The 26,701-nt window shown below is 43.4% G+C and overlaps 1 protein-coding gene and 1 long non-coding RNA gene across 2 annotated transcripts in view; both read right to left on the reverse strand.

The window, feature by feature from the left end:
• FGF2 (fibroblast growth factor 2) overlaps window positions 1-23,969 on the reverse strand; it is a 30,352-nt gene extending 6,383 nt beyond the window's left edge. The window contains 5 exon segments of the mRNA XM_072862751.1: window positions 762-865; window positions 23,117-23,543; window positions 23,546-23,659; window positions 23,662-23,886; window positions 23,889-23,969. Of these exon segments, the coding sequence (XP_072718852.1) occupies window positions 762-865; window positions 23,117-23,543; window positions 23,546-23,659; window positions 23,662-23,886; window positions 23,889-23,957 (939 nt within the window). The 5' untranslated portion in view covers window positions 23,958-23,969.
• On the reverse strand, window positions 15,845-19,163 carry LOC140652249 (uncharacterized). Its single transcript, XR_012042701.1, has 5 exons — window positions 18,275-19,163; window positions 17,941-17,977; window positions 17,628-17,818; window positions 17,489-17,535; window positions 15,845-16,423 (listed from the first exon to the last, which is right to left on the reverse strand). It is a non-coding gene; the product is annotated as an uncharacterized lncRNA (long non-coding RNA).
• Window positions 23,970-26,701: the final 2,732 nt, after the last annotated feature.

The following is a 26,701-nucleotide window of genomic DNA, read 5'->3' on the forward strand; positions in this document are numbered from 1 at the left end:
AAAATGAATGGAACTGCAGCTCTTAAAGCAAAATTTATAATCTAGCTCTAGGAGACCTTATTAACTTTCAGAGTCTGCTAAATATACTGGCTTTAAAACACAGTTAAAAATTAAGCTGATACCAATAAAAGGCATGGAGTTTAAAACTAGTCTCATTAGAGACTAGTTTAATTTACCTACATTTAATAACTTTCTTTTATTATTTTATTATCACATTTTCAAAAATGTTTTTCTTGCTGGCTTTCTAGTTTGGAAGTATACATGACCAAAAAAATTTGATTATTTACAAAGAGGAAAATGAGAAAACAATATATACAGATTACAGTCAAAACCATAGAAGCCAAAATTTAAAAAAATTGGCTTTACTTTCTACTTTAAAAGGGTCTTTACAATCACTTTACGTGAAAGTAAGTAAAAGAGGAAAAAATTACTCGTGGGGGAAAAAAGGGAGAGAGTTCATTCTTCATTTGTTCTCGTAATTTCCTTCTATACATGATCACTATGATTTTTCTCTTTCAGACAGGCCATTCCAGATAAATTTTGCAGCTTCTAGGTGAGAGCAGACATACCCATCTCTTCCTAGTTCACAGTTCAATTAATTGACAAAAGTTGTGCAGAGCTCATTTCTCCCTGATAAATCACGCACAGAGAAGTTGAGTAAGTCCTGCTGGAGGAGAGGTTACTCGATACAGAGTGACAAGAGGACCTACCAATATAGACAGTAACATATAGAGATCACCATTAAAAAAAACACTGCTTACCAAGGCCAGCAACCTGCCATCCTCCTTCATAGCCAGAAAGCGATTTGCACTCACACCTTTGATTGACACCACTCCTCTTTCTTCTGCTTGAAGTTGCAGTTTAACTGCGAACAAAAAAGACAAAAGTAAATTTGCACAGCCGTCGTGGTATTTCAGCACTTGACAGTGAAGCCTACTGCTTCAAACCTAAAACCAGAGAAAGCCGGAGCTTCTGCTTGCAGCAAAGATAGTAAACTTTCAACCTCTAGCTTTCTGATCCCATTTTTCATCAAAGAAAATGCTTATTACAAAGTAAGTAGCTATTGTCAAACAGGCAACAATAAACGTGCGTTATTCTTCTACCTGCATTTCACAAAAAAGCAATTTAAAACCCCCTAAAATTCCTTGAAGGACCACTTACAGCACAGTCAATATAGTCAACATAGAAAATGGCTCACAGAATTACAGCTCATAGAAAATGGGAATTTTTCATGCCAATTTGCTTACGGAGATATTTCTTAATGTTTATAGGACAGCATCAGACATTGAATGCATGCAATTCTATACAGCTAGATTGTCAGAGGCGCATGAGTCTGGACTATGATTAAGACCATTCAGGACCGTATCACCACAAATGTTCTAGCAGTTCCCAACAGAAAAGTATCGATTAGTTCACATCATACATCCACCAAGGGGTTAGAATAAACAAACAGAAAGAACTGCAAAAGTAGATGAGGATAGCAAAGACACAGGAAATGGTGTTATACAAATTAGAAACACAAAAACTGGGTCTATTTGGATCAATTATTTGAAAAAAAAGAAGAGTCGTGGTTTTTTGAAAATCTGTAAGGTCATATCGCATAGCTTTGAGCTACTGCCTGCGAATGAACACAAAGTCTAAACTGATTTTTCTAGCCACAAATCACATCCAGTACTTTGGATTAACACACAAATGTTTTCCCCTTTGCCCGCAGCCTGTTTCAAGCTCTAAGCCAAAAGTGGCCTCCACCTAAATCCAGAAGAGCTGTTTGCCATTTTCCTTCTTTTTTTTCTCCCCCGATTATTCCTGTCATGGCATTCAGAACGAGCAATGAATCAAGCCTTCCGGCGGTTAAAACAGCAGAGCCAGGAAGTTGCATCTCTGCTGCATTTCAGCCTAACCTTAACAGGAGCATCTGTGACACTGCACCTCAAAGTTCAGGTGTTTCAACCGTTAGCTACGCAGGATGGGGAATGCTGCAATACAAGAACTTGCACCAAATACCACAGAAAAGTCCACCAGATACCTTCTACATGACTTAGGTATTTGCGGCTTGAAATCTAAACACTCTGTTGGCACTGCCATTTTTCTGGAGAAGAGGAGGAGGAAAACGAAGCAAAGTACATGTTGTCCTAAACCTCACAGAAGATCCTGTTCTATTCCAACCATTTTTAGAACATCTCCCTCTGAAAACCTAACTTTCATTATTTAAAACATCACTTAAAAAAGGGGGAAAGGCCCATACAGCAACTCAGATGAGCTCTTTGGACTGCCTGCAGCTTGACATGTGGTCCTTTCTCCTCCCCCTCACAGAAAATATATGCCCATTCCCTGCAGCTCCATCCCATTGAGCTGGCTTGCACAGGCAGTACGATTCAATCTGATTTCTGCTAAAAACAAACATGACCATTTCAGTAACAGTAGAACACAAGAAATTGGATCTCCCAAAAGCCCTAGGTTTTCCTCTATTCGGGATGGCCGTTAATTCCAGTGAAACCCCCATCTGCAAACCCTCTCACTTAAAAAAGAGCAATTAGAAGTGAGCCCAGATGAGTACTATTTTTCTGTGCAATACTGTGCTTTCATCCACAGTTCCACTAACCAGGGATTTTTAAGAGCAACTATACTTCCATAACAGGAAGCAAGATCATTGCAACACAGGCATCAAAAATGAGGAGTAGCTGAGAAACAGCTTCTCACCTTCTTGGGATGTATAAAAGACAAAGACGACTTTTGCCAAAGAACTGCAGCAGCTAAAGAAGGAGCAAGCAGGATGTCGCAAGCTGGTACTGGTTATGTGTCCATCAGGTGTCCGAACGAAGGATATGACTCATCTGGTGCGAGACTATCGGCGTTTCCAAAAATGAACTAGACTGGAACTTCTCCTTCCTTCTGCTTGCATCCCAGAAATTATTTCGGGAATTAGTTAAAAACATTTTCTATTTGAACACACTACACAGAGATCTGACCATGATAAAAGCCCAGCTAGAGGAACCGACAGCTGTGCTCCATTCACTCAAAAGCACTCAGCCAAGGACTTGCATCAGTTCGTGTTTGCCGATTTCTTTCTTTGAAGGGTTCACGGGAAACACATACCTGGTTCTGTACAGTAAGACTGGTATTACAGCTTAGTGGGGAAAGTCTGATGGGCAATACTGGTACACATCATCTCGGACACGAGCTTCATTCACCTACCTGCTTTTGTGGAGTATAGTTTTTTTCTATTTAATGATGCAGTTTTAAAAAGCATGACCTTTTAACCCGCAAGAATAAACGCTTGAAGTGACCATAAATTTTGGAGCGGGAGCATCTCTTGAGATTCAGAGGGAGGTCACTGCTTATTTGGCTTTTTGCTGTGGGGTAGAAGAGATTTTTGCAATACAACTCAAAACTTTCTCGGTTTACTTCTGTTGCTCCTAAAGACAGGACTGAAGAAACTCCAACAATAAGAATACCAGGAATACAAAATCTTTAGGATAATTGCTGCAAACCCATTTTTAAGCATTAAAATGATTTCATCTGATTTTTCCCTCGATACAGACAGACATCAGCAAGAGCTGCTCGTAAATCCACTAATTTGTATACACAACTGAAGCCATATTAATACAAATGCTGCACTCTAAACAGGATAAAACGGTTTCTTATGAATTACGTGTCTGTTGCCATTTTGCACAAAGAAAAAAACAAAACAAAACAAAACACCTGTCATAATTCACTAATAACTCCAGACTTCCAAGGAATACAGAAACCTCTGCAGTCATAAAAAGTCAGGTGAAATGTTTAATTTCATCCCAGAATCAAGTATATAAAGACAGGCCTCCTGAGTTATGAGGCCAAAATCAGACTTTTCAACAGCTTCAAAAACCTTCAGTACAACTCCTCGCCCTCTGGGGAAGCAAGAACGTGGAGAAGTGCTCTGAGCAGGGACTGGGGCAATCGGACTTTTGAGATGTGCCCAAGCATACAGCTTTCACCGCACACTTAACAAGAAACAGCAGTGTGAAGTATCTGAAAAGTAATATTAATTACTGCAGTATGGACTTGCTATGCTTCATGACTTTCTCTTGACAAAAAAAGCACACCAACTCCTACAGCATCATACCAGGCCAGAAGTTCAGATCCTGTAACAACAAACCTTTAGTAAAGGTTTTTAAAGCCAGTAAAAATATTTTTATAGTTTGGAGAAGCTTGTGAAAAGTGTTATTCTTTAAAAAGGAAAAAAAAAAAAAAAAAAAAAAAGATTTTCCTGCAGAGTTTGAAAAGCACTGCAATACTGAAAGCCCCCAAAGCAAAATCAGCTTCACTGCATTTTCCTCTCCAACTCAAAAAACACGTGAATAAACAGAGCCAGAATAATATTGTAAGTTTTTCAGGTTTCAGCGTGATTTTATGGCTTTATTAATGCAAGGTTAGTATTTGCCACAGTGTTACGTTGATCTGGAGATGCCAAGATACAATACAGCCTTACTCATCAAACACATTTTGACCATGCAGTCACCACCAGAAGCAACAATTTTAGGTTTAGCTCAATGCAACTTGGTACAATTGGTCATAAGAGAAATGTAACACTTGACGCCGATGATCCATATCTTTTGCAGCCTTTAGGTCACCAATAGCAATAGTTCCGATGCGGGCGACCATTTCAGATCTACTCCTAATACTTGTTTTCAGCATACTTGAACCTCAAAACCAGATCCATGCAAGTAAACTAATTAAGAAGTTTGTAATCCAAAAAAATGGCACAGGTTGTTATGAAACAGCTAATTAACAAACTGAGGGCCAAAAAGGCACCTTTTCCCAGTTATTCTGGCAGTCCTTTGGGAGGGCCCCCCTCCAGCCCAGCAGTAAGTTATTTCAGTGTTCACGATCATAGTATGCCCTTTGATTTGTGATGAACGCCAAGTGCAAGGCTGTGGTCCATGCCTTGCTCAGCACGCTAAGCAAACATCTTGAGGACTGAGGCTAAGTCATCGCAAAGTTATGAAATAAAAAATGTCCTATCCCAATTATAACCTACGCGACCTTTATGCACTGACAACTAAAAAGGACTCAGTAAATTTACTACTACTGTTAAGACTTTATTTTGTAGCTCTTCATAATAAGCCGAAGTACGATCATCTTCCCTTTTTCTGCCGAGTAAGAAGAAATGAAGTTCAAGACAAACAAATTTAATTTCATGCCAGGGCAGAAACTCGAGGAAGAAGGATAAACTTGTATCTTTAGGAAGATATAAAAAGTCTTAGAAAACATGAATGGATTAAAGTTAAGGCACTGAACTACAATTCAGGAGACAGATTTAAAACCTTCCTCTGACACAAACTTCTAATACTGTAAGATAAAATTATAACAGTATCCTAAATAAAACTCTCCTTTGAAGCCATTTCCTTGTTCCTGTATTCAGCACAATCACAAATCCGTTAACCTGAACAAGTGAATGGGTTAACTGAATGCAATGTATGGATATAACAACACGGTCCATAATACAGCAGTGCAGATTTCCCCAGGAGAAAAGATACCAAGGCCAGAAGCAGCCACCGCACAGCCCTCTGACAAGCTGTACAGTTAAAACCGCAAAACCAGATGTGGCATCGTAAGATGGGAAGAGAACAAGCTGCATAAAGACAAAATTCTCAAGCCAAATTAAATTAATCAATAAGTATTTATAACCTGCAGGACAGAAGGCATTAAATTTTTAATCAGAAGGTGATTGTTTAAAAGCTACCTGGCTCAAAGGCAAGAAATGCCTACAAATGTTCCAATTACAGGGAAAAGATATACAGTATCTGAAAGTACACGATGAGCAAATCTCTCCGTGCTCACCCTGCCCGTGACATCAGGAGATCCCGTCACACTCTTCTCCCTGGAACCACGTTTTCCAGTTCCTCTGTGCCATAATAAAGAGGGGAGTGAAGTGCCACTAGCTGTGCCATGGCCCGTCCTCAGTCAACTCACCCGCACCGCAGCAGCACCACCAGCCCCAGGTAAGAGCGTAACACTTAAGTGCTCAGCACAGGAAAAACTTGCAAATGTACAAATCGCAAATGTACAAATCACAAATGTTTAATTATTGGTCCAGAGATTTATTTTTTTTTAGTCATTCTGTTACGATAATGAGTTTTTCCTCAAGTTTTGCAAAAGGATTCCCATACCAAAAAAATCACAAGCTGTTTGTCAACCTCTTGAACTGCAAAATGCTTTCCACAGGCAGACTGCGTCCAAATCCTGTCTCCAGCTGCTAACTGCGGGTGGTGCATCCCATTTCCAGAACATGGGAATTCTGCATCTCACAGCAGCTGAGCTGAGAGGGCTCACTGAGCCCCAGCTCTTCCACCAGGATCCGTGGCAACCTCTGGATCTCAACCCAACAGTCAAAACAGAGAACATTAATGGTTTGTCAATGGTTTTTCACAGCAAGGTCAGTGAACCATAGGTGGGCCAAAATAAAGGAAGACTAAGTCCTGTGAAAATTTTGACCACGTTCATTTTTGACAGGACATGCAAAAGGAGTCCTAACTCAGCACCCAGTTGTCTAACATTGTTCGAGCTATCGTTAAAGACTGGTTTTTATATATATATATATACACACACACACACAGCCTTCTAAAGCTAATACTCAGAATTTCCAGTACAGATTTTATTTTACAGTCATATGTCTTCTTGCTTATACTACCATCTACATCTCTATATGGCAGATTACCCAAACAGCAACATTCACCTAAGGAGATGACCATTAACTAGGAAAATGCATCACTTCGGATGTAGTTTGAGTGAAACTACTATGCCTTCCAGTAGTATAAAAAAGGATAGAGGGGGAGACGTTTTTTCTTCACAATACATAGAGGCTGTGTTAAGAATATGTATTTGCTGATATTTTGACTGTAGAACAATACAAGCTACAGCCTAACCTGAATTTCCACTGAAACCAGTACAATTTGGGGCATTACAGGATGTTGAACCACACTGCAACATGCACCAAAATGCCTGGGAGAGAGCTTTCTCCACCTCCCACTACACACAGCCCCTCCTGGACAAATACTGCTCTTCTGTAGATATACACACAAATGACCACACAAGATGAACTGGGGGTTTTTTGCCAGCTTCCTTTCCATTAATGCAGGAAATTTGCAGGTGCACTCTTTTCCAACAGCGATGCTCAGAGAGATTCTTACCAGCATCTGAAAGGCACAATGACTAAACAGTCATTTTCCTTTTTGTTGTAAGACAATTTACAGAAGATCAAACCTCTTCCAGACCGCTCCCTAATGTATACATTAAGCAGGTTCAACAGTTTTGGTTTGTTTTTTTAAGATCAGGTCCTGATCCTGTGACATGTTAAACACAGACAAAACACTGACTGCACCGATGTGTTCCTCCCCTGCAGCCGGCAGAGCTCTGCAGGCATGGCTTTCTGCATGCATTCATGTCATTAGTGGATTGCGGACGTAAAATTGTATTTACACATATATGACTATCCCTCTTTCACAGGGTATATGGTCAGGACAGATCTACAGGTTGCTGGTTTAACTAGCCAGCATATTTGAGAGAGAGTTACAAATGGGCATTTACTTCACAATTTGGAGAGACTTTTCTAAGAATATGGAAGTTGAAAATGGGTCTTTAATAGCATTGTGGTTGGCAAGGTTTCAGATTTCTGTTATGAACTGGATCTTCCCCATCTTTTCTTAAAGAGCTCAAAAAAGTATTTCCAATGCAGTTTTGCATACGCCAGTGGAGAAACGAATTTTATGGACAAGTAGCACAATACGGACAGAAAAGATGCTAACAAATGCAGAGAACACAGAAAACGTGTACGTTTTCCAAAAGTTCTTTTATCGCCCTGAGCGCTAGAACTGAAAAATTACATGTACAGTGAAAACTCTGAAGTCCTTTTACAGTTCTCCCAACCCAGCAAAGCTTTTTAATGGCCCAGACCAAATAATACTGCACTAACTTAAATGGTCCCAAATGGTTTCAATGCTTTGCATCATAAAGGGTTCGGCCAAAAATCTCCTTCTACATTGGTTTATTTAGAAGATCTTGGCACAATCTAGCAACTCAATACTTTAGAAAAAGAGAGCTGCACATTTTGGAAGTTACTGCCGAGCTCGTACTACCTTTCTCACATGCTCCCAGTCCGACATCTGTTGGCAGCCGCAGAGGAACAGTGCCGCCAGCCTCCTCCTGCATCCCAAGCCCTTCGCCCAGAGCAATCGGCGTGCGCAAAGCCATGTGCTGCTATTTCACTCATAGCAGCTGCATTGGCTAAGATGTTCTGGGGCAGGAGTATGCCACAGTATCACCAAGGAAGAGGGAAAGCAAAGGTCACAGTGGGGAAAGAAAGGGACAGAAACACATTAGGAAAAAATAAAAGACAGACAGAGGCGTGAAGAGCAAGCAGCAGTGAAGGAGGAGCAGGATAAGTGTACAGTACACGAGGGTGCCGTACTGGAGCATGAGGCAAACTCCCGCACCTCAAGTAGGTGGAATTTGAGATGTATTGCCAAATGGATTCATAAAATTCCCGTTTTCCTACTCTTCCATAAGGAAATGGGAAATGGAACCACTACACCAGAGAAACCCTAAAATAAAAACCAACCATGAGTTCCTGTCTTTGGATACTCTTACACAGCAAATAAAGGTATGATTAAAGCCTAAGCTATACTTCCATTATAATCCACCTAGCAAAGATCCCTACAAACAGACTTCAGTGCGGACTAAAACCCAGCCACAGTGAGTAGCCCAGTGAGTACCCAGCCACAGTCTCAGAATCGCACAAAATTCAGGTCAGAAGGACCCTATCTAGTCCAGCCTCCTGCTCAAGGGTCTCCATCACTTCACAGTGAAAACCCTGCTGCCGCATTGTCGCTGCTTTCAAACGTACATGCAAGCTAAATCAAAGCTCACAAGGGCTCACTGATGTTTCCTGCCGTCACACCTCTTACTGCCGTAAGGCACAACCACAGTGTCCCAGGCACACGTACCTGTGCAGAGGCTGCTTTCATGCTCTGCAGAGTTTTCCCGCCTATACCGAAATGCTGTTCGCAGGGCAGGACAACGCAACCTGGATATCCACGTCCAGTACCTCCACCCTTCCCTTCAGGACCCCAAACACTGCCTTGAAGACCCCGAGACAAGACGCCAAAATCATTACACTGCCTACAGTCTGCACACGCAGCTCTTCGCTGCTCTGCCTCTCTCACTTAAATAGCCTTCTTAAGACAGCAGGAAAGAGAAGCCCTTTTCATGACTGTAACATCACTATTAACTCCCTGCAAGAATGTGATGTGAAATACAACATTTTACCAAGAGGACTCTGTGCCCAAAACCATTGATCAGCCAATGCTCCAAGAGATTTTTTGGAGTCTGTGAACTTCTCAACAGCAAATACATACCTTACCCAGACCCTGCAACTAACAGAGCAGCTTAAGGACCCTGGAAAGAGAGGAGGAATCTGATACTATTTCAACCCCCGTTTTCACTAACATACAGCCGCTTTATTTGAACTAAAAAGTTCATTAGCAAAACACCTCTCACTCAGTTTACGAGAAGGGAGAGTTTATGTACCCCCTGAAAAAATCCCAGGCTGCACGTCTCTGGATCAATGACCAGCGTTACTACAGTCTCTGCTGTGGAAAAGCTAAACCCAAGCCAAAAGCTCAGGGCCCATCTCCAACATATTTGCAGAGGCCCTGTAAGGAAAATCCTTCCACGAGGCCCCCGAATGACACTGCGGTGAAGCTATTGCGCCAGCTCCCCATCACTCGTCCTCCTGCACCTCTGTGCCCACAGAAAACAACAAAGCAGCAACTATTTTGCAGTCTCACCACCGCAGAGGTGGATCACCTCTGGAGGGAATAAGTATCAGAAATGCAAGGAAGTTCACAAAAAAAAAGGGGGGGGGAGTAAGAATCAGCAACACTTTGCTAAATGCAACACCCTACGACTGAATTCCCACTCCCGCATACTCTGTGGCTGAAGTTGGCCGATTCCTTCATGCTTGAGGGCAATGTCTATTCCCAGGCAGGTGTGCAAGCAAGACACACAGAGTCGGGCGTGCTTGCTCCACATCTAACGTTAAGAAACCCTCCCAAACCCAAGGGCTAGTTCATCAAAGATATACATGCATGTACACACACAGATTAATACTCCCATTTTGGCGTTTCCAGAGCCAGACAAAGCTGCCCACTGGGTCAGATCCAAACCCCAGCCCATGAGCTGGTGATGCTTACTGTAACATCTCTAGGAATCAGAAGTATCTTTGGCTCACTCTCTCCCACATCTAGTCTCTGACACTTTTTGATGTCTCTTTTCTCAAGGACACATTAAGCATATTAACATCTTCCGCTAACTGATAAGCTTTGCGTTGATGTACGAGGCATCTTCAGTCTTGAGACGCAAATATGAAAACAACTCTTTGCTCGCTTTCATACGCTCGTCATAAAACAACTGTGCCAGACTTGCTGAAGTACACACTGCCTGAAACCTGGAACACATGCGTGGGGGAGAAAGGAGAAACAGATATGAAAAACAGCAAGCGAACCTTTGCAGAAGAGGTGGTCTTTTAATAAACAAAAACCACCGAACAGCAACAAAAACAATCAAGCAAATGAAGTGTCACACTGAGAAATAGTGAGTCATGCTCCTGTACAAAGGCACATTTCTTTGCTTTTGCATGACAACATTTTAAGTGTATCTTTTTCCTTTTTGCCAGCCAGAGGCATAAAACCACTCGCAGACAGACCTAAGGTCTTTAAAATGTAAACATCTACAACAAAAATATACACTTCTGAAATATGAACACTTCAAAAAGTTCCGGTTACACTTAAGAGTAAATCCAAGGCTTTAGACAGAATAATAACTTGTGTAACTGTTTAAATATCAACCCGCTAACCTAGTCTACCACATAATACGGATATTCACAGATTTTACGGGTTTTCGTCTTTTTAGGTAGTACAAATGCTGAATACAATGAAAATTATTTCCCTATGCAGGTTCTCCATCTATTCTCATTTATATCTTAACCTCAATTCCTACAAATATCCAACTCCACCTAACATATACCTGTCACACTGGGAATCCTCCCCAGGAAACAGTGAATTACCAAATACACAGCATCCTCAAATGCTCCCTGTAAATTTCATATAAAGGACAGTAAAGTCATCCTGCAGAAGAACAATTTCAGAATAATGTGACATCCAACATTTCTGGCAACAGTCTGGCTTAGTGCTCCTTGCCTGTGTGCCCACGTGTAAAACACGCACAATTACATTTCTCCATCTCACACGGCTTGCATAAACTGGTTGATCAAACTTCATCAAGTCCTTTAAAAGTTAAAAGCACCAGAGTTGCTGTATGCTGCTTACAAAACACAACTTTGGTATTTTGTGCTGCCGAGTAAAGTAAACAGCGATTGCTTGGCGTTACGTAAGGATTTCAAATGCCAGACACTGCAAGTACACCATCGTATAAAATTCTTCCAAATACCTAGCTGCCGCGCTGCAGTCTCCTTGTCATTGCAGATGAGCTGACTGCATCATTTAAAGTCAAGAGGGCAAAACCAAGCAGAAAAAATTACTAACTTTACCAGGGAAGAACTTCTTTCATTACTGGGTAGAGGTAATAAAGCCTAGTCTCCAAGTGACCGATACTTTTACCCCAAATTCTTGATTTAGAACAATGTTTGAGGGTTTCCTTATCAAAACAATGAATGCATGTTCACACATGTTTTTTAGGACTTTTCCCAAAGGGCTTTTCTTAACAAGGGTAAAGTAATCCATCATGTTTCTTGGCACTGCTTTCACTTATTATTGACTAAAGTAAATCACAGAATAACCACTTCCAGTTGTTCAGCTTTAAAACAAAGCTGGTGCAAGCATTTAGCCAACGTAACGATGTCACTGACTAATATCAGAAGATGCATACGGAACTTGCAGGATTTCAGTTCTTCATGTTTACCATGCATTCACTAATCTCTTTGTAACTATGACCTGTTTTTCACTTGCAGCAAAATAAGCATACATAAAAACAGGGACAACCAGAGACAAGCCCAAGAATGTCACTTCAGAAGACACAGAAGGTAAAATGTAGCATTTTTAAAAGGTATTTCTAGTGCTCCTTCTTCACCTACAACTCACACAACAACTATTCAGTAGTAAGTAGTATTTTAGGGCTGTAACTGATGTCAGAGCAGAGGATAACAGATTAAATGAGATGAAAGGAAAAGGCTGCCAGCACAGCGGTGAGAAATTGCCAACTCATAGGCATAAGGAGCCTTCGTGTCCCAGATGGAAAGGAAAAGCTGGATTTTAAGAACACCAAGAAGAATGAGCAAATTGGATTTCAAGGGAGTCTAAAGCACAGCAGTGAAAAAGGAACTGTGTCAGGCACCCAGGGTGCCAGGGAGATGGCAGAGCAGACAGGAGTAGGAAGAAATAACAAGCTGATAAGGAGGAGTTCTGATGAATGAAGATGCCCTTTAGAGTCGATTGCTCTTAATCCAGCCAAAAGATTAAGAGACAGTGACTACGTTCGTTTTGCATTTTCCCCATCTCCAATACCAATGAAATTGAATTAATCATTGAATCTTTAATAAATATTTTTGCAAAAAGTCAACAAAAAAAACCAATCAAAATCCATACACATGCACACACAGTATTTCACTGTGCCTGTCCACCTCATTTACTGCAAGAACAATGCAAACACGACATTAAGCCCAGAGACTTACTTCCTCCTCCATCTATTCTATCCCCTTCCATCAAGCTGTGTATCCACCCTATGCTGATATTTAAATAATGCCTCTACAGGGGAACAGCATGAGCCACAATGAAGGACAACAGCTGTCAATCACTGCTGAGCCAGGACAGTAGTGAACCAGTCTTCACAAAAAGGCTCCAATTTGCCTTTGAATGCAGCCTCGCGTGAGTATAAAGAGTTCTTCTTTGTAAGAAACCAAATTCCCCAACACTGAAAAATAAAATGCACAGTGCATTTTTAGACTTTCCTTTAAATATTTGAGTAACACTGTTCACTTTTACAGCCCCCTGTGAAGGCAGACAGAATACACCGTGGGACCCAGCCTGTACTGGGGAGCCAAGAACTTGGGTCTGCAGGACCACAGAGAGAGGGATCAGGCTGTAGTCACTTCCCCAGCTTCCAGCTCTCCAAATAAAAACCCACTGCTTATTCTGAATACCTTCAAACCATCCTAAGAAGGGACACGAGCACCTTCCTGACAACAAAAGAGAGACCTTACCATCTGCAGCTTGGAAGAACCTCCTTGATGCTCTCCTGCTTCAGCCAGACCATTACTAGTACTCGCTATGCTGGCTGAAATCTATTTACTGGTTTAAATCTCCACGCTGCTCCAGACTTCACTGCAAGAGCACATTCCCAAAGTATGCCACAGCTACAAGCACCAGCAATCACACAGTCTTGTCTTATGTCGCATCAAATCATCAGGCAGGCCAGATGTCTCTCACTCCTAACAGCATTTTCTCCTAATATAATATCACACAGACAACACTGATCCATGGTACTAGAGCTTGATCACTGAAATTCAGCCTCATTTTGAGACACCTTGCTCTGCTCCTCAATCGCAAATAGCAACACCTTACAATCACTGGTACTAGCTCAAGCACAGACAGTTAAACACTCTGGAAGACATTGCTTCTTGAAGCAGTAAAGCAAGCAGAAGGTTGGGACTGAAATAAATTAAAACTGGCAACATGGGACAGTTCTGTAGACCTCTTCAGCTTTTAGCAATTCCTGCATTTCTAAGGACAGAAGCATTGTAGGTCTTTTTCCTCAATTTTCCTGAATGAACTACATTACTGTCAGTAAAACATCCATAGTGATTCTGTAAACATCTGTAAAACCACAAAATGAATCCTTCATATTCACATATTCAGAGGCACGGCCAGACGCACGTTTAGCTATTCATCCCAATTGCTCCATTACAGTTGGGAGAAACCCAGTGAACTGAATCCATACACTATTTCCCAGAAACTGCTCAGCCTAACAAGTCTGTGCAGCAGGATACCCCAGGTGACTTCCAAACAGAGATGACAGCAGCTGCCCCTACGTCCTCTATATGGCCCTCACTGGCTGCTTCTCCACACTAAAAAATGCTCGCATTTTTGTATCCGTCTCTGTTGCCACAGGTATCAACGGGACCTAGTGGAGTACTGCACAAACTACTCTACAGGTGTGGTTCTCTACATCCAGAAATCTCAGTCTCACTATTGGTCTTCCCGGAGCTGTGGGACTGTATTAACACTCACTCTAATATGGCCCTAAAATTATTATTCTAACCTGAAATGTAACATAGGTGACAACCACATGGACTCTATCTGTTCATCCTCTTCAAGTCACCCATCAGGGAAGACACTGTATCTTGTCCTGCATTTTAACAGATGAGATGGTTCAGGATGTGATACCACAAGACAGGCAGTGACAACCGAACCGCTAGCTGCCACTGGAAATGTCCCTCCATCCCACACTCCCAGCTGCACACTCCTACCATCTCCCTCGCACCAGCTCTGGCACTTTTCTTGACACCTCAGTGAGTTGCTTCAATGCATTAAACCAATCAGAAACTAACGCAGTGGAAGGGGGAGAGAGAGCAAATGCTTTTCTGCCCATTCAGCAAACCAGTCCGTCCTTTTGCTGAACTCGGTGCTAGAGGTGGTGCCAACTACGGCACAGGGGAGACCGGGGGAAGGAAGAGGAGACACCATCCCCTTTAGCAGCAGAGACTTGTTAGAGCAGCTGACGTGTCTGACCAAAGGATCCCTTGGCCAGTCACCACTGACAACACAACAGGTGATGTTAAAACACAGCATTGGGGGGTTGGAGGGGAAGGCAAAGAGGGGACATGTGGATAGAAACAAAACACTTGAGTCTTTGTTTCCCAGTACCCAGAAACACCAAGAAAAGATACAGTCTGCCAAAAAAATGGTGCCAGGCCCAAGAGGTGCTACAGGCATTTCCCCAAAAGAGGTGTACCAAGCGCAGACTGAGATGCTCTGATCCCTATACACTTGAGCATGTTAAGAACATCATCAAAAATAACCGCAGAGCTGCACCACCACAGAATGGCAACAGAACGTCTAATAAAACACATCCGCACGGTAAAGGTTTGCAGATGGACACCAGGCATCGTGGGCACCAGGCTGGGTCAGCCTGAGAGTAGAAAGCAAAGAGCCAAGAAACCGATTGCAAATATTTTCAAGCTGTATCACAGCTGATACCTATCCTTGCTTTTACAAAACACATCACCATGCAGTATTTCGTAGCCACAAGTATGAGGATTTTGTGACTTGCACGTTCCAGCTGGAATCCTAATGATTGCTCTTTTATGAGATCTGCTCAAGTCTCATCACAGGGTAAGAGGCAAGCTAACAAGCTCCACAATACAAGAATATAATTTCACCACATTGCCACTGCAAATGGCTATGGAGTCTAGTTCCTACTTTGCCCTTTCCTAGTACCCTTAATATCTTTCTCCTTTGAATCACTCGAGCAATGTGGTTTTCAAGCTCTACAAGTCAAACATGAATGATAAGTTCATACAGGATCACTCAACCAGAAGTGTACCATGACAGTTTGTGCAAGACGACCTCCACCCAACTTTGCAGACATCATCTCATTTATATTCTCGGACGATCATATCAGGCTCCAGTCAAAATCTGGCCCTACCCTGAACAAACAAAAAACTACGTAAGATAACAATCCTGAAATGCCACCAGCACTCCAGGGAGTCACCCTTTAAATATTTTTATTGAGAAGTCAGAAGGCAGCAGGAGGCAGACGGGAACTCAAGTTTACCCATATATTGTCACAAAACACACTACTGAAAATGACAAATGATGAGAGAGTTGCTTTATTTTGAAATGCACGGTCTTAAGCAGATACTAATAAAAGTAAAGGCTGTGCATTCTCCATCAGAACTGAAACGCAATCTCATTACCAACTTTTAGGCTTCAAAAGTCATGCCATAAACATTTCAAATACCACCTGGTATAGACATTCAATTCACAGATTTCATGCAAGTATGTACGTTTTTCAGTAACAGTAACTTGAGCATTCTCGGGATAACCTTTATTTCAAAACTGGATTGCATTAAGGTTATATAGTCCGTTTTGTTTTTACCAGATAATTGCACTGAACATGCTGCCACCAACAGTCAAAAAGCTCCATTGTTTCTAGGGTTATTAACCAGTTTAGTACAATCGATCACCTCTCAAGTATTTTGAAACAACAGGTGGCCAGTGATCCCGGGGCAACGCTCCCAAGAGTGCTAAAACCCATAATAATCAACATACAAATTTCAGTCTTCTCCTGTTCACATCACAAGTTACGGATGGATTCATGGATTTAGTTCAAACTGCTTGAACAAATGAGGAAATACCACAAAAATATTTTTCTGGGGAATAAAAAGGAAGAAAAAGGTAAAAAACCACTAAGCTCAGAGGAAAACTTTCAAAGAAACTCTTGTCACATGTTTCACTTCAGTGTCTTAACAACTTCAAGTATATAGAAACCACTGAATAATTCTTTTTTACAACTGCTTGCCATATATGTAATCCAAGGCACTTGGGAAAAACTTACAGAAACAAAACGTCACTGAAAAGATTATGATTTAAAATTCAGGTTGAGACATTGATTAATTAAAGGGCAATCAAACAGAATTCCACCCAAAAAACTGCAGGGGAACAGGTCCCCTTTCTTTTAGAAAATATGATAGGTGTATGTATTCTGTGGAAACTGAATATGAGAAGAAGGCATTTTTCTCAGGTTTATCGTCAAGCATCTTTTGAACCCTGTGACTGTTAACTCTACTGCCAAAACCAACGCTACGTCTCTTCTTGCCCGTTCAACTGTCTGTGCACTTGGCACTTCTCTTGCTTTTATTACAGAATACAGAACACGAACCCACTTTTATTACAGAAGATGAACCTGAACAACTTTTAAGACTCTTTAGTAATATACAGCAAAAACACTTTAAAAAAAAAAAAAGGAGAGAAAAACCCAAATCCACCAGTTTTAGCTAACTGAAATTTAGTCTCTTCATCTAGTATGTCAAAAGAAATCACATCTTAAAAAACATTACTAACATAGTTCACCTTCTGTAAAATGCTTTTAAATCCATCTCCGCCACAGGATAAACTTTTTCTTAGAACCAGCTGCACAAATTTCAAGTATTAGCCAAATAAAAGTCATTAGCAGCCACCTGATCTCATTTTCTTGATAAGCAATTCAGGGATACGCGTCTCCATTTTATCAAGACAACAAACGTCCCAGAGCCTTCGTTCTGACTGCACTAAATGTCATACATGCGTTGCTGGAGTTTTTACCAAAAGTTTTAGTCTACCCACATAAGGGGGTCATAAAGACAGCTTTTGCAAGAATCTGCATTTATGTGACTATCTCCATAATTTCACTGTATATTGTCAAACTACTATATGGTATCTCTATTTGTCTTACTCACTCAGCTATGGCTGTGCAACGGCTAAGCAGGAGTCGGTCCATGTTTTTCTGTAAACAAGAATATGTAAGTACCTATAAGCGCTCCTGATTTCTAAAGCCTGTGAGAAGATTTAAGGGCTACATCCTGCCCTCTAGTGTACCTGTGGATGGTGGTGCCCTGGGAACCTTCCACACTCTTCCAACAGCCCTTTCCAAACCGGGTGGAAAACAGCTGGGAGAGACAGGACAGTTCATTGCTCACCGGAGACATCTCGTATTTGCCTTGCTCCATCTTCAGAGCGTACCCGCTACTCAGTCATGCGCATTCAGGGTGGGTAAGACTCTCTAAAGTCTGGGTAAGAAGATTAGTGGACATGACAACAGATGAGAGAGCATCATCCTCCCCTGAACAGCACCATCCCTCAGCATGCCCCACCAACACAGGTAATTTATTTATTCATTTAATTAACTTACCCTGCAGGGCCAGGCAGAAAACAGTATGATGGTATTTCTATGACAAAATAAGCAAAAGACCCAAAGGAAGCATATTCTCAACTTTTTTTTGCACAGGAGCTCTCTGCTAGTTCATTCCCTAAAATGGCTACATCTGAGAGCCAGGAGGAATTTCTGTGTTGACCATGTCGCAAAGCATTAGTATTTGGCAAACCAGCTAAGGTCTGTGCAATAGATCAAAAGTAACGCAAAAAGAGTCCATTTTCAGAAGGACTTGGGTAGAAGCAATATACTCAGACGTTTAGGGCCAAGTCGTTTTTTTTTTTTTAAAAAAAAAAAAAAAGTCAACTCTTACCTAGTGCTAAGATTTGGAACAGGATGCCCTGTCAACAGCTCCAGCCACGTCTGTGGGACACCGATACTGGAGAGGAGATCTTCCAAGTTCCAAATAACTTACACACCTATAAAAAACTAAGCACCAGGTACTGAACCTTCACACTAAAACACTTCTTGTCATTTGCTCCATTTTTTCTTTCTGAGGATCACAGTTTTCTTTCATTTGCACGAACAGCGATCAAATTTCTATCTTCTTGACTAAGCCGGTATGCTCTAGAAGTCTGCATATGCTTCAATATAGTCTGTTCAAAACATTTACAGCGTAACCATTTCAATGTCACGTATGATACGAGTAAAAATTGTAACATTAACAACTACCTATGAAAGGAACTTTCTTAAGAAGACATCTTCCTGGACTAGTATTACCCTATTTTACATTTTCTTGAGATATTTGTGGAAGAGCAGCCAGCTACTGAGCAGGAAGAAGGTATTTCAGACATCTGCAGGGCTGATAAAAGCTCACACTGCTGAATCCCTTCCAAGTGACAGGCTGGAGCCTTGTCACCTCATTAATGAGTGGACAAGAACAGCTCGGGATTCCTTGGACGCCTGGGTTTATGCTCACCATGAAATAACGCTGCTTGAGAAATTATGGAAATATATAAATGCCAATCATTCCTCAGTGAGGGAAACTGTGAAGGGAACCAGCTGTGCTATTAGACATTTTCTAAAATGTATGGATAAGCATTCCCTTTCCATTCCCCTTGCTTTTCCCCTTCACCGGCACTGTAGCCTCTTTGAGGCAAACACCTCCAGAGGGTTTCTAAAAGCCTTTCCAAAAAGACTGCATTCTTTGTACGTTTTCCAGGGCATAAATCAAGAGCTGTTGATCAACAACAACAACAAAAAGACATGTTTTTTGTTTTGCTTTAAACAGCAGAACCCTAAGAAAGTGCCTTCTGTTTCTTGTTTGTCTGAAACGTACCTCTTCAAGGGAAAAAGACTCAGCAGAAGTCCCCAGGGTACGTCCAAAGGGGCACTTCACTGAAGTCACTGTACAACACACGTCAGATGTGGCAATATCGACCACGTAAGACGTATTGTCCTGTTTTTTAGCTGCGTGAATCATACGATTCCAATCCTCCAGCACACAGGATGTAAACTTCCATTCCCAATTTCACTAACGACACAATTATGAATAAACCAAGGTGAATAGGGCGAGTGTAAAACAGTCAAAACTCTCAGTGCCATGACATAAAACAGACTGCATACTTTGAACAAGCCATCCCTTAGTACTAGAGGCAGAAGCGGGGGAGCAAAAAAGGACATGGATAATAGAAATTTGTTTACAGTATTAGATTTTGGTCTGAAACATACGAAGATAGTCATTTGCCTTCTAAAATAAGAACTTCCTTTAAAAGTAAAAATGAGGATGTGCTAATCAAATGCTATTTTGTATAATTAATCCGTAAGAATAGCAACTACCACAAGAATCTCTCCTGATTGTCCTTTAATTAGACTTCTAAACCAAATTCTCTGCAGCCATTATATTTCTTTTCTCAAAACCATCTTACAAAACCTTTTACTTAACTAAGAAAAGCACCGTGAGTTATTTGAGGTATATATTTTCTTTGTTTGTTTTTTTTAAAAATTTTTTTAAAAAATCTTCTCACATTGTCGAAGATTTATTGCCGTCTGCCATGCCAATGTGACCTGCCAGGCATACTACAAGATTTCACAGGGACTTCCACAGAGCAGCATTCACCAGGTCAGAGTTCAGCATCGCGCAGATTCGTATCGAATGACGTATTTACAACAAAGATGCTAAGGATGTGAGCCATGTGATGGCATAGCAACATGCCTTGCTGACGCTTCAAGCACTGATTTCTCTACTTCTCAGAACTAGAGTTCTTCCAGGAAAAAAAAAAAAAAGAAAGAAAAAAAAACACCAAACACAGAGCTGTCTGATAATGAGAAAAGGAGAGCGTGACAGCAGGGGACAAGGGAGCAGCTCAGGCACGGTGGCACTCCTGTACCTAGGAGCACTTGTTGGAAGGGAGTCCCGCCAGCCCTCCAGCTCTATCACACTTACACACTGCTCTTCGTAAACACAGGGATTTTCTGCAGATGGCTAGAGAGTGCCAAGCTGAGGGGTACCCGAAGAGCTCCCCGGCAGCTGATTTTCTGCAGCACAGGGCAGAGGCCACGCCAGTCATTTATAACTCAGTTTTTCCTTTACCTGTTGCCACCAGTCACTCAAGAGGAAAAAGGATAGGAAAACAGAGAGGCTTCAGAGAGACAAGTGCCAAAGGAAAGGGAAAAGAAGACTAGTGATCAGATAGGACTGAAGAGGCAGAGAAGAAAAGTACAGAGACAAAACGGAGAGCCAGAAAGAAATGACAGCAAAAATCAAGCTATAGAGCAAAACAGAGAAACTTGAAGGGAAAGAGTAAGGCAGTACCACCAACACCAGAAAGATTTTCAAACATAATTCACTACTAGGAAAGCAGCATGAGAAGTCAGTTAAAAAACTTATAGTGTCGATAAGGCTCAAAAGGAAGAGAAAACACACATTAGACAGATTCAAGAATATAAAACTAGTACTAGTTTTCCTGGCAGAATAATAAAAAAAAGCAGGGAGGGGGGAGACGATTATGGGGAGCTCGACGATGAAAAAGATGACAACGATGGATAGCACCACCACTCAGGGCAGCTCGGCCCAGCCAGGCGAGCACAGAACACCACGCACCACTGCGGCATTTCTCACCACAAGCAGCAGAGCACTGAATGAGGCAAGAACCCGACAGCTGTGGCAACGTCTGGAGACCCAGCTTCAGCCCTGTACGTCCCCGACCCAACATCACCTCCCTTTGCAGCAAGTTTCCAGCATATTTTCATAGCTACTTCTAGGGGTGAGATGACATGTTTGATGAACTAATGAGACTTATTTCCTGTAAGAACTCCCATATTTCCCAAATACAAAAGGCTAAAGCAAGCTGAATATATTACTGCACGCTTTCCAGTGCAGACTTGATCCTGTGCAGTAACCAACTGGTATGTGTAAAAACCAAACCACTTACCTATATGGTAAATTAACACTTTGCTTTAGGCATCAACATTTGAAAAGTCCGCACGCAATAATTTACTGCATTGTATTGGCAATAAATATATTTTGTTACTACTCGCACAACATCGACTACGCTTCTCTTTAAACCAGTATCCAAGAAAGAGGGAAATGCAAATGCGTAGGACCAAGCCTGAAAGCTTCCTATAGCTTTTCCTAAGAATACTAGTTGGCCTAATAAGGGATGCTAACTTTCCCAAAATATATTGTTCCACATGTATCTTCAGCCCATTGTATGTACAGTATTTCTACCAAAGAATCACAAAATAAAATAGCCTCCGACTGAAGCCCAACTTGGCAATACTGTTGTTTGGGAAGAGTCTGTTACAGTATTTCTTTGGAATTGTTGGAAAAGCTTTTTTGCAAATAGTGAATGTCCAAAGTAGAAAGTAATATTAAGAACTTTTTGGTCTGTCTCCTCACTTCCTTCTCCTCTTCGTCCTCTGACTTTAGTCCAGTCTGTGCATCTATCACTCAGAGCACAGGTGCAAAACAGATGAAGAATCACAGTAAGACATTTCACCTGCTCTTTATGCCAAGTGCCTGCAGGCAGGCTGCTGCCTGGTCGAGATGCACACATTGTACATTGTACAGTAACAAATTTTCTCAAACCAGGAATCGCACTGAGACTATCTATCTGACAGACAGCTATACAGCAACTCCTTGTACCTATTTTGAAGGAAATACCTCCCAGGCATTTCAAAAACTTGCTGCTACATCTGCAAAAACTCCATACTGAATACTTTCAAAATATTCTGAGGTCTGCAAAAAGGCATTTTGTTCTTGGGACAAAGAACAGCTAGCATTTGTAACAGCAACATGCCCCACGCATGTTCCTCGTAGGGAACGAGACTGCCTGTCCGAGCGGGCACCGGGCACCGCAGATGGCAGAGGCGAGCTCAGGTCACGGACCCTCAGACCACTCCAACCACTCAACCCTCGGGCTCTGTTCCCTGCTTGGGAGCCTCTTCCTCCCTCAAAAGATCAGGTATCAGGGGACAAACTGCTTCTGCTAGAATCCACAGGTTTTGTTTTAGCTGTATTTTATCCATCCTTAATTAAGTTTTAAAAAAAAAAAAATCGCAACATGCAACATTTTAAACCCAAAAGGTGCTTTGACAGTACTTTGTTATAATCCCTGCTTCCTTGAACAAATTTACACCTCTGTTCCTAAGAGTACTTGTACGCTAAGAGTACTTTCCATTCATGAGGACTTACCCACAGTAGGAAAAAAAACCAACCTTCTTTCCACCTTTACACAACTAACGTACTTACCGCTGCCATGTAAAGCAGTCAAGTGCCATTACACCCACTTAAGAGCCAGGCAAACAAATTCAGACACCTTCAAGCACGCAAGCAAACCTTTGTGCGTTTGACAAGCTCTGTACCGCAGCAGGTTGAATGAGGAGACGCCAGCGAGAGTTTGCACCAGGACATCCCACCGATGCCGAAGTGGTACCCGGCCGCGGGAAGTCCGGCGCGGTCTGGAGCCCCCGGCTGCGACACACGCGGGTCCCTGCATATCAATAAACCGTACGTCCGTACGTACACGCGTGGATTTGTGTACAAGCGTATGCGTACCCACACACGCGTTCTAAGCAAAGCTCGCTGCCGATGCCTCGGCAGGGCGGGACGGCCGCCGAGGCGCCGGCCCCTCTCGGGAGCCCCGCTGCCCCGGGCGGACGGGCCGCCCGCCCGCCCGCCCCCGGCCCCGGCCCGGCCCGCCGGGACACTCACTGTGCGGGTCGCTCTTCTCCCGGACGCCGTCCACCCTGCCGTCGGGGTTGATGCGCAGGAAGAAGCCGCCGTTCTTGCAGTAGAGCCGCTTGGGGTCCTTGAAGTGCCCGGGGGGGAAGGCGCCGCTGCCCCCGTCGTCGGGCAGCGCCGGCAGCGTGGTGATGCTCCCCGCCGCCGCCATGCGCCGGGCCCCGGCGGCGCCCCGCCGCCCCGGGCCCCCGCCGCCCCCCGCCGCCAGCCCCGGGCGGCCTCGGCCCCTGCCGCGGCCGTCCAGCCTCGCCTCGCCGCCGCCCGCCCCAAGCCTTGCCCGGCCGGCCCCGCTGCCCGGCGCGGCCGAGGGTCCGGTCCCGTCCCGTCCCGTCCGCGGGAGCTGCGCAACGGCGCTGCCGGCCGGCGGGAGGAGGGCGGGCAGGCAGAGCCGAGCACACGCCGGGGACGGGGACGGGCTCCCCGGCGGCGGCACCGGGCTGCCCCCGCCGCCGCCCCGCCCCCGACCGCCCCCGCTCCGCGCCGGGGGCCGCTCCCTGCCGCCGCGGCCGGCGGGGCAGCGGGCGGGGAGGCGGTGGCGGAGCCGCATTTACTTGCGCGGCGCGGCCCGCAGGGCAGAGCGGGGCCGGCTGGCCCCGGGGGCACGACGAGCCCCCGCGGCGCGGGGCGGCAGCAGGTCCCGGGGCCGGGCCGGGCTGTGCCGGGAGCGGGGCGGGGGAGCCCCAGCCTGAGTGGCGGGGCTGGGTTCCGTGAGAGCGCGGCAGGGCCGCGCTGCGCATCGGTCCCGCCGCCGATCGTCCCGGCCGCGCTGGAAACGTGATGCAGCAAACGTGCCGGCTTCAAGGTCGGACATCTTCTCCTCGGGCTTTATAAAGAAAGTAAGCGGAGAGTTATTTTAAACCAGAAGAAGTTGTCTGCATCGCATTAAATTGTTTAAATCACAACATAATAAAACGTGTTGACCTGTTACAATCCACGCGGCAACCATTTCACTTCTGTGCATTTACCGGAGAGAAACTAGTTCTGTTCCCATTCTTTAGTAGCAAACTAATCAACTGGTATCTACAAAGGGCAACCGGAGAAAACGCTGGCACCAGCCTTCTAACAACACTACTAGAATGTCTAAAATACATAGTTTATAAAGCATATAGATCCATCAAATACATTCTGTGCTTGAGGCCGACAACAAAACAGGATTAAGAGGTTTGTTTCCAAATCCATGCTTTGTGCCCCACATCTCCTGCCTGGCAGCAGGCTGTTCATGCCTGGACCATGGGAAGCTCTCTGGCTTCAAAGGCAGCACAAGCAGCCCCGGACAATCCCAACCGGGACAGCCAACACTGGTCTTTTCACTTCACAGAGCCAACATACAGCAACCCACACGAAGACATAAATGCCAAAGCAAGACACGCTGTCCAGCATATGCAATTTGTAATATTCCTTTTGCTAGCACATACATAAAGGCACTTTGTTGCCAGTCAACTTCCCTTCCCAACTCTGACCCCTTGCAAGCCATAAATTGTAATTCTTTACCAGAATCAGTGACAATCACACTGCTTCCCACACCCTCACTCCAGAGGCTTAATCACGATGAATGGAGCAGGCGCAGGTTCACCCCTGTGTCAGCCAGCCGCCCCCTCGCAGCGCCGCGGGCACGGCCAACCGTCACGCGCTTGTCGCCATTCTCTGCGCATGAGGATTTCAGCCCCGTCGCTCATGAGCATCCCTCTGCTCTCCGTACACTTGCCACCGAGCTGCCAGCAGCTTAAACACCGTGTGTCACAGGACAGGGCCCTGATATTTCTGAGAGTCTTCTGAGCCCTGGCCCCCATGATGGGGCCCAACCCAGTGGTGGCGGGGTGGGTAAGGTAATTGGCTCAAATTCCTTACCAAATGATCCTTTAGAAACTTGTGCAGCTGTAAGTAAAATTATGGGGCTTGAGAGCTCTTTAGAAGCTTGTCACTGGGGCTTACATCTGTGAGACCTAGAAATAAAAGACCAGAGAGCCAAAATGGAAAGTCATATTCCCCATATCTGCACTCAGCTCAAGATCTGCCAATTTTCTTTTTTTTTTTTTTTCATATTTTCCTTTCTTTCTTCAAATGGAAAACATACCAGTTTTTATTTTCTCCATTCTACTTTCTTCTGCACTCCAACCTCTTAATATGGTCATTAATATTCCTCTTAACATTGACTAAAGCAATTTTGGCAATAGCATTTTCCTTTCTTGTGGCCTCAACCACATTACCCCTACCACCACCCTTCCTCAACTCAGATCTTGTGCACAATTACACCCATACAGCTACTTCCCCTCCACCCAAACCATTAATTATCCCTGCTTCCAACCCCCTTCATAAGCCTCCTTTTGGCCTGCTTAAAACATAATCCACGTTAAAATGCCTTAAACCCTACCTTCCTTCTACTTCAAAAATAAATCTGAGACCTATTCTCTAACCTGTTCCATTTATCTAAATTACCTGCCTTTTTGTGCTTGTCTTCTATTGTAACCAGCTAGATTTTTTAATAGCTGACCTCTTAGAGAGAAAACCCTGTTTTACCCAGTGCTGCTTTCATACTTTGGGGTCGTACTGAACACGAGGCACTTCATAAACAAGACAGACACCCCATTCCAACGGTAGATAACTGTGGGCCATCTGTATATCCAAATACTGCCTTTATTCAATATATAGTACTTAAATTTCTAGAGACCCTCAGCAGCATCATACTCGGAACACCTAAAAAAAAAAAAGCAATAAAAACCACAACCAAACCTAAATTATATTGTTAGTCCGGTTACAGAAAAACCTTGAAAAAGGCAGGAGTAATTTTTGAGATATTTCAAATTAGGAGTAACAAACTCCATCAGCTCCATCAGTTTTTAATTTTTAATCCAAAGTGCAAGAATTCAGTCTACAACTTTCTCAGACTTCCCAGCAGTTACTACTACAAATCTTGCCATACGACAACCCCAGAAAATTTTAATCCCCTTTCATGGAAGCTGCTTTTAGAGGGGTTTCAGCCATATGTCCTTGACAGTTTGCTAGGACTACGTCTCCACAGTGTGTTTGGTCACACAGGTGAAGATGGTGTTTGAAAGGCATGCTAAATTAATCTGCAGAAGACCTGATTTACTATAAAATTAAAACAAAACAAAAAAAGCCCTCACTTTTGAAAAGCAATTAAAACCGCAGGAAAGCAAAGACACACAGGAACACCTCGGCTTGTCCATCTTCCCACCATTAAGACGTATCGGCAGGTGGTTTGTATCAACACGACAGGAGGAAATGCTTCCAACTATTAGAAATGTAACATCAGCCCCAGGCCTCCCGTCCATCACAGCACTTCTTGATTCTCTGGGCTTCTTGGCTTCCCAATCCCTCTCTCTCTGGTGCATATCCAAGTAACGATTAGCCAAAAAGAGATGGATAAGCTGTGTCCCTTTTGAAGTTTTTCCTGTGTTGTCTAGCCTTCAGCTAGCAGTGGAAAAAACATCCCTCACTTCACCAGCACGTATCGATGCTGAATGCCTCCCACCAAATTCTCAGACATTCACTTGTCAAGGGCAACATCCTCCACAGAGTTCGATGCTCACGGCC

This window comes from Ciconia boyciana, chromosome 5 (genome assembly GCF_034638445.1).
Source record: "Ciconia boyciana chromosome 5, ASM3463844v1, whole genome shotgun sequence".
NCBI lineage: Eukaryota > Metazoa > Chordata > Aves > Ciconiiformes > Ciconiidae > Ciconia > Ciconia boyciana.